The following is a 7,977-nucleotide window of genomic DNA, read 5'->3' on the forward strand; positions in this document are numbered from 1 at the left end:
ATACCCAATGTATCACTGGATTGATCCACTGATCGATCCAGAGCTTGGTTTTTGTCCAAACCAAGTCCCAAGCCTTCCAAACCAACATCCGGTCAACCTTGACCTGTTGGTACATCATGCTTAGCATCCGGTCACTCCCTTGACCTGCTAAGACTCCCCACCAAGTGTCCGGTTAATCTCTTTGACCCACTTGGACTTTTCTCTTCGTGCCAAGTATCCGGTCACTCCCTTGACCTACTTGACCTTCTCAACACCAGATGTCCGATCACCCTTGATCCATCTGGATTTTCCCTTGCCCGGCTTCACTCACCAGGATTTTCACCTAGCTTCACTCACTAGGATTTTCACCTGGCTTCACTCACCAGGATTTCCAATCTGCCCGGCTTCACTCACCAGGACTTTCCAACTGCCTGGCTTCACTCACCAGGACTTTCCAACTGTCTGGCTTCACTCACCAGGACTTTCCCACTGCATGGCTTCACTCACCAGGACTTATCCGTCTTCCTGGCTTCACTCACCAGGACTTTCCACATCCGGTCCAGAGAACGAGCTACCAAGCCCTCTCTGATCACAGTTCGGGGAACGAGCTACTGTAACGCCCGAAAATTCTCAAAACTATTTTAGGAATATTCTATGATTTTTCTGGAATTATTAGATATTTTTCTGGAATTTTCGGAGTAGCGGAAGTAGCAAAAATTATTAGAAAAGTAAAATGGCTTAAGCGGGAATCGAACTCGGGACCTCTCGAATCCGCTAAACCTTTAGTTAGCCTTAAAACCGGTGAACCCAGCAGGGCCGTGCTGAAAGGAAAGGGAATCAATCATATTTATAATTGGTTTGGCCGAATTAATTACTTAGTATAAATAGGAAATTTAAGTTGGGATTTGGTTTATTTTTTTTAATTTGGTTCAGCAACCTCTTCCCCTCCAAACCCTCACGCCGAACACCTCTCCCTCTCCTCCCTCTCTCGGCGCCAACCACAAGGAGAACTAGGGTTCCATCCCTAGGGTCCCAAGATCACTTTCCGACGACGATTTCAGCACAAGGACGTTCCCCTCCGCGAGTAGAGCACGTGGACGCGAGCGAATCGTCGAGAAGTCGTCTCCACCGGAATTTCTAGCGATTAGATTTGTAAGAAATCTAGCACACAAGGTAAGAAACCCCTCACCTGCAGTATAAGTAGCTCCGTTTGGTTTTATACGCACTAGTTTAGCTATATGCTGTTTTTATCGACGCATAGGGTGAATTTGACCCTCCTCGCATATTTAGGGATTTAGTGAGTACTCCTAGATGGGCCGGACACGTATTCCCTCTTCAGTGGGGATTCCTAGACGTTTTCGGGTGCCTAGAAGTGGTCTCCCTAATAGAGGGGAGAGTTGGGGCACACTAGGTGTTCGATAAAATAGCTAGTTAAGTTAAAATGTAAATTAGGCATTTTAATAGCTCAGTTAATTGCATTAGAAGCATTTAAATCAGTAAATCAGTTTATTTTAGCTTATATGGGACTACGGTCCAATGGGTGGGCTCCCACAGTCACCTCTAGGTTCAGACAACCTAGCTCTAGGTTCAGATAACCTAGAAACAGCAAGTTAAAACAGTTAGCTATATTCAGTATTTTACTTTCAGTGGCACTGTACTGGATCAGATATCCATTGGGTTGGACTCCCACAGTCGTCCCTAGGTTTAGATAACCTAGTTAACCCTACTAAATTCGGGACTTGCAAACCTGGGTTTAGTTAGGGATGCGCACACAGCAAGTACAGTTGCCGGGCCCAAACAACATGTTTAGTATTTTCACTTACTATATGTATATGGTTTTCAACCTCTCACAAGTTAGTTCGTGAATTCAGTACAGTCCTAGCAGTAGTTCAGTATTAGCTTAGCTTAGTTTTTAGTATCAGTTTAGTTTTCATTGATACCATGTGATTGATATCATGTTCAGCTTAAGATATGCCATGATTGTATGCTTATATGCCATGTCATGTTTAGTTTATTCAGTCTACTTAGCATATCCTTTCAAACAGCATGATTTAAAATCATATTTGCATCGTATGCATGTTTTAGTGAGGTAGATGGTTTCTTACTAGGCGAAAGCTTATAGATACTTTCTTTTCCTTATACTGCAGATAAAGGTATAGGAAGGATGGACTAGCGGAGGCTGGAGGGCAATGCTACGAAGATGTGTGTGGTCAGGAACTTGGAGTAGAGATCTTAGGGAACCTTAGCAAGCTTGTTTCAACATTAGAACTTTTCAGTGTTTTTATCATCTTGCACTTTAGTATGTTAATCGCTATGAATTAGTTAACCATGCACCTTATTATGCTTAGAACACCTCTTTTATGTTGTTAGAATGTTAGTTGTTGTCGTTAGAGTGTTTCTTAGTCATTTTAGTACTTGTAATGTGATTGAAGCACGAAACAGTGCTGAAATCAGACCTTTGGCACGGAATCAGAAACTCGAATCGATCAGCTGATCGATTCGAGAGTTTCCAATCGATTGAAGGATCGACTGGGCACCTGGTTTCGCGAACAGTAGGCTTCTCGATCGATCAGTCGATCGATCCAGCCAATTCCGTCGCGAACAGAAGGCTCTGGGATCGATCACTGGATCGATTGATCAGTCTGGATCGATCAGCCGATCGATCCAGAATATTGCCCGAGCACAGTAGCGTGCTGGATCGATCCAACCTATGTCCCGCATACAGTAGCCGGCTGGATCGATCACTAGATCGATCCGACTATTCCAATCGATCCGTGGATCGATTGGGAGGTCTGATAACAGCTAGAAAACATATATTTCAGTTCCTTGACCATAGGGGATGTAGTATACGTTAGGTATACTCTAGATTACATTCCTTAGTACATATAGCACCAAGAAATGTTAACAGCTTCGCAAAATTTTAAATTAGTCCAGCTTCCGCATTTAGTTCTAGAGGTGGTCAGGGAATAGTTTAGCACAGCATGATGTGACGATCGACCTTATAGCCTAGTTAGTAGAAGGCGGGTCGTTACAGCTACCGAGCCCTCTCCGACTTCCATCCGGTCCAGAGAACGAGCTCCCGAGCCCTCTCTGACCACAGTCCGGAGAACGAGCTACCGAGCCCTCTCCGACTTCCCATGTGCCAAGCTTCCATACTTGGACTTCTCCGTGCCAAGTCTCCATACTTGGATTTTTCCCGTGCCAAGCTCCCTGCTTGGACTTTTCATCATGCCAAAACTCCCTGCTTGGACTTTTCACTATGCCAAACTCCCTGCTTGGACTTTTCCCATGCCAAGCTCCCTGCTTGGACTTTTCCCATGCCAAGCTCCCTGCTTGGACTTTTCCGAGTCAGGTCAACTCACCTCGGGTCAACCAGGTCAACCTTGACAATGGGTTGCACCCACAATCTCCCAAGCTTGTATCCTTGTAAAACATCAAGATACAACTTTTCTGTTCACGTCAAACATTGTCAAACATAACTCGTCAAATATCAAAACACAACTCGAGTCAAGTCAACTCGAGTCTGGTCAATCAGGTCAACCTTGACCTAAGGTTGCACCAACACAATTGTCATCGACAGTAAACACTTGGGTGCTATTTTGTCAAGAGAGGAAAGTCCAATTCTTCTTGATTCACTTCCAAATTGTTGACCTTTTGTCGAGTCACTAGTTCACTAAGTCGCTTCCGAGTCAAAATGTATGAGCTCATGGTGGCAGTTCGCCCCTAGCGCCCGCGTCAACCCGTCCCAGGGTCAACACGGAGGTAAATCACGGACGGCTACTAGCCTTTGTAATAGTGACTAGCACATAAGGAAGACTTTGGAATAGTGACTAGCACACAAGGGAAACATTTATCTAGGTTTTGCCGAGATTCGAACCCCAGACCTCATGGTGGCAACACCTCATGTGCTAGCCACTAGACCCATCCGAGGAGACCAAAATGTATGAGCTCATGACTTTATATTAGGATGACCTAGACACAACCATTAAGTAGTTTTAAAATTAACAATGTTTATCACAAACAAATTAAGCTAGTTGGCCTTCTATTATCCTCAACAACCTTAAAGTTTTAATTTTAAACAAGGAGTTGAAGATATAGGATGCATCGAGATGTATATATGGATAAAGAATCTTCTTCAAATTTGATGATGAATTCGACAATGCCCAATCTCTCTTAGTTGAAAAATTCTTATATGTTGGATTTGAACCATAGAACAATTTCACGCACTGACAAAATCAAAGTTGAGATGGAAAAAAAACCCTCAAACAAGGTTTCTATTTAAAAATAAATAATATATTCCTCTTTGCAAAGATTCAAACAATTACCATCATTGCTAAATCTCTCCCAAACTTTGGTGAATATTGTTTGGAATATAACAAAGATTTACAAACTAAATAATTTAAAAAAAATCATGGAATCATTCTAAGATGAGTTCTGTATTGTGATCAAATCAAGTTTGTAGAACTAGAGTTTGAGAATGATAAACAAATTCAGACTAATGTTTTGCACATTAGCATGATTTTGTGATCTGTAAAGGCTTGAATTCGGTGCATCTCCACAAATATATCAAATAATTATAAGAATCAGTTCAAACACATATATTATGAAGAGACAAAAAGATTGAGATGTTAATCATGAAATATTCTGACAATATTTGTACAAATGAACACAACAATTTAATATGTTTGCATTAATGTTTCTTGCTTTATTACTTGATCCTCTTTGTTCAAAGGTTATTATCTCAATTCCCTAGAGAAACTTGATGAACACAAAATATATTTGGCATGCATTAAGCCTCTTACTTGAGATCTCTCAGTAAAACTGAATAAACAGGTTCATATTATATTGAGGAGCCACATCCATATTAATTGCTCCCTTTCATTTGCAATGCATGGATCAGAACTAGAAATTAGAATACTACAACACTAGCTAGAGATATGCTTCATTGTGTAGAGAGTAGAAGATCCAACAAAAATTGAACACCCATAAGCACACCACTAGAGGAACAGCTCCATATATGTGTCGGTCGTAACCTAATCCTCCTTTTCACCATGATCATAAACTTTGGAGTTTTCAGTCCTGTTGAAGCTGTTGCTCCTTTCCTGTACCATATGCAACATAGGCAATTTATCAGTAGGCTAGTGGGTGTTGTTCTATCTTACAATTAAGCTAAGGAACAAGTAGCATTTGTGTTTGGATTTACCACTTCGGAGATCGGAGATAGCTTCTTGCTCTCCGAGGTTGAAGCGATTGTCGTCGAGCAACGAGGATCGCATTTCGCCCACTTCGTTCATGTAGGAGTTAAAGGAAGGAAGGAAGGGTCGGACTATGAAATTAAAGGAACATGTTTTTATTTGTAGAGAACTCACATTCTTTGCTGCCATGCTAAATGCTTCTCTGTGAGGAATATCAGGCTGAGCAGCTTTGATTCTCTGTATTTCCTCCCTAATTTCATGGCAATGAACATTAGTCATCAGGCAATACCTTTTATCACCAGTTAATGCTATCTTAATGTATGCTTAAGTATGAATTGACCTTCTAAAGCTTAAAACTAAACCTCATCCCCCAAATTTTGCCAAAGTTGCTCACAAGTTCTTCACTTTAATTTGCTAGACAATTATTACTCTCCTGCTCGGCTGCTTGAGTTGTCCTTGTGCAAACTTTATTGATCTTGAATATATATATTTTTTGGCATCTTGAATGCATGGCCTATGAACTAGCGTACGCCATAGCGTAGCATTTAAAGGACTCACGCATGCATGGCATATGTGCTGCTGATTTACTCAATGGCGATTTACTAGTACACAACTAGATATACAAGATCCTCCTAAACTATAACTATTCTGACTAGTAGACGACGACCTAAGCTACAACTAGGATCACAGTGTTCATTGAGGACGTGCATAGAGATCTTACTTCATGAAGCGATTGTAAGCAGAAGGCATCCTGTGTTTCTTCTCAGGAGCTGTACCATGAATTCATGCAGGCCAAATTATATATATATATAAAACATATAGAGAGATCTTTAATTTCTAGAATTAATGAAAAAAAAAAAACTAGAATATAATACAGCAATCTTACGTTTCACAACGAAGGGTGGTTTTTGGATCATTGACTCACTGGAGAAGGACGACGACGGCGGTGAAACCCTCAGGCAATCGGAGCAATGAACCTGGAGTTGGCTGGTTGGATGTTCAGCCAGAGTTAAGGGTTGCTGGATGGGCCTAGGGCTAAGGAAGGAGAGATGGTTGCAGTGGCCACACTTGACGGTCACTGTGTCCAGAAGCCTCTTGCATGGAACCCCAACCTGCAGCCAAGAAAAAGAGGTATTAATTCTGTAAAATAAAAAATAAACAAATTCTTTGTTGACCGATCCATTTATCGTGTTCCACTGAATTCTGTAAGAATGCATCGAAGCTCTTGAGATCTTACAAGTGTTTTAAGTAGTAAAAAATAACGACTCCTGATCTTAAAACTAAAGCATGGAAACCCTAGCAATCGAGTCTCCTCGTGCATGAAGTAATTGATCTGGATCTTCCATGAGCTTCTTGAAATCTTTATTTTTCCAAAAAAAAAAAAAAAAAAAAATCCCCTCTTCCAAATCCCAAGGGAGGCTACAGCAAGAACCCTAGAAGGCATGCATCAGAGTATTAAACCTAACAACAACACAAGCAGAAAAGAAAAGAAAAAGAAAAAGAAAAGAAGAAAGAAAGAAATTAGAAAGAAAAAGCAATACTTCTAGTCGATCGATCTTCTGAAAGATCATTCGTAGTTAGAGGCCACGTTTAAAGATCCCAAATCAGGACAAAAGAATCGCGATGAGGGATTGCTTTAATTTAGGCTATAGCTGAAAAAGTTCTGCCACAAAGAAAGAAAAAAACGCACACACACACACAGATACACACTGGAAAAGAAACATGTATGGCAATATAATATGGACAATGAGGCTGCGATCGTTCACTAGCTTGTTAATCGTCTCTTCTACTATTGAGGTGCCGTTAATTACCGCAAGAACAGTGTTGCAGTAGGTGCAGCGCACGTAGCACAGGTGCTCAGTGGGAGAGACCAAATCCATGAGATCAGCAACAAGACAAGAGCTAGCTGATTAGATTGAAGGAGGATGGAAGAGATCCAAGTAATTGATAGATAGATAGATAGATAGGCGATGGAGCTTGCTCATATGATCATGCAGTCCATGATACCTGCTTAGGGTTTCTATTCTGGCAATAATGCCTGGGCGAGGCAACCCCACTCACCACTCTCAGTGATATCTAGCTAGCTAGCTATATCTTTCTTCTACATACACAGTGGATCCGAGTACATATATGCTCTTTAATTAATTTAATTATATATATTTCTCATGCCACACTTGATTGATGATCATGTTCTACATTTTCTAAATAGATAATTTGGTCAAAAGCTGTTATTATATATCCTCGCAAGTGACAAGCTACTACTACATCTACTACATCTGGTAGGATGTCTATATATAGGTATAAGCTTTTAAGCAATTCCCATAATACATAATATATACCTCTAATCTATACACGCTTTCACATCGATTCCCTTTTAATATACAAACGTTTGAAAGAGCTAGCTGCATTAGAATTTGGAGAAGAAGGAGAAGGAAGAATATATAATGTATTGATAGATATATAATATGTAAGGAGGAAGAGGAGAAGGGGGAGGAGGACAGGGAGAGAGATGAGGGTTTCAGTTGTCATTATCGAGGGAGGCCAGTGAGTGCGGGAAGTGATGTGACTATTCCTCGGTTTCCCAACAGGGTAAAAGAAAGGAGGGCCCTCACAGTTGCCCACTTCGTATAAACCCCACCACCATTGCCTTGTCTCCACTCTCCATTAGCCTTCTCCTCCTAACCTCAACTCATCACATCGACCACAGCAACAAGCATAGCCATAGGCTCTGCGGGCAGTAGCTGCCATGGCATATATCTTTGATGGATTTGGCGACGCCGAGTGGGTGTGAGCCAGGCCTGAC

General features: G+C 41.3%; 1 protein-coding gene across 3 annotated transcripts; it reads right to left on the reverse strand.

The window, feature by feature from the left end:
- Positions 1-4,742: 4,742 nt before the first annotated feature.
- Positions 4,743-7,254, reverse strand: LOC122000292 (protein DROOPING LEAF-like). Of its 3 annotated transcripts, none has more exons than XM_042554745.1 (6): positions 6,986-7,254; positions 6,061-6,286; positions 5,896-5,944; positions 5,349-5,424; positions 5,183-5,263; positions 4,743-5,081 (listed from the first exon to the last, which is right to left on the reverse strand). In XM_042554745.1, the coding sequence occupies exons 1-6, from the start codon at positions 7,052-7,054 to the stop codon at positions 5,013-5,015; spliced, it is 570 nt and encodes a 189-aa protein (XP_042410679.1). In that variant the 5' UTR covers positions 7,055-7,254; the 3' UTR covers positions 4,743-5,012. The 3 variants fall into 3 exon arrangements, with proteins under 3 accessions (XP_042410679.1, XP_042410681.1, XP_042410678.1); XM_042554747.1 differs by lacking the exon at positions 6,986-7,254 and adding an exon at positions 6,716-6,901; XM_042554744.1 differs by lacking the exon at positions 6,986-7,254 and adding an exon at positions 6,412-6,511.
- Positions 7,255-7,977: the final 723 nt, after the last annotated feature.

The sequence above is a fragment of the Zingiber officinale genome, chromosome 7A (assembly GCF_018446385.1).
Source record: "Zingiber officinale cultivar Zhangliang chromosome 7A, Zo_v1.1, whole genome shotgun sequence".
In the NCBI taxonomy this organism is placed as follows: domain Eukaryota; kingdom Viridiplantae; phylum Streptophyta; class Magnoliopsida; order Zingiberales; family Zingiberaceae; genus Zingiber; species Zingiber officinale.

Excerpts from the sequence above, each read along its gene's own strand:
- LOC122000292 (XM_042554744.1), bottom strand. The coding sequence starts at position 6,495 with ATGCACGAGGAGACTCGATTGCTAGGGTTTCCATGCTTTAGTTTTAAG. Across the intron at positions 5,945-6,060 it reads ACCACCCTTCGTTGTGAAAC|CTCCTGAGAAGAAACACAGG; the intron begins GTAAGATTGCTG and ends TTCATGGTACAG. Across the intron at positions 5,082-5,182 it reads TATCTCCGATCTCCGAAGTG|GAAAGGAGCAACAGCTTCAA; the intron begins GTAAATCCAAAC and ends CATATGGTACAG.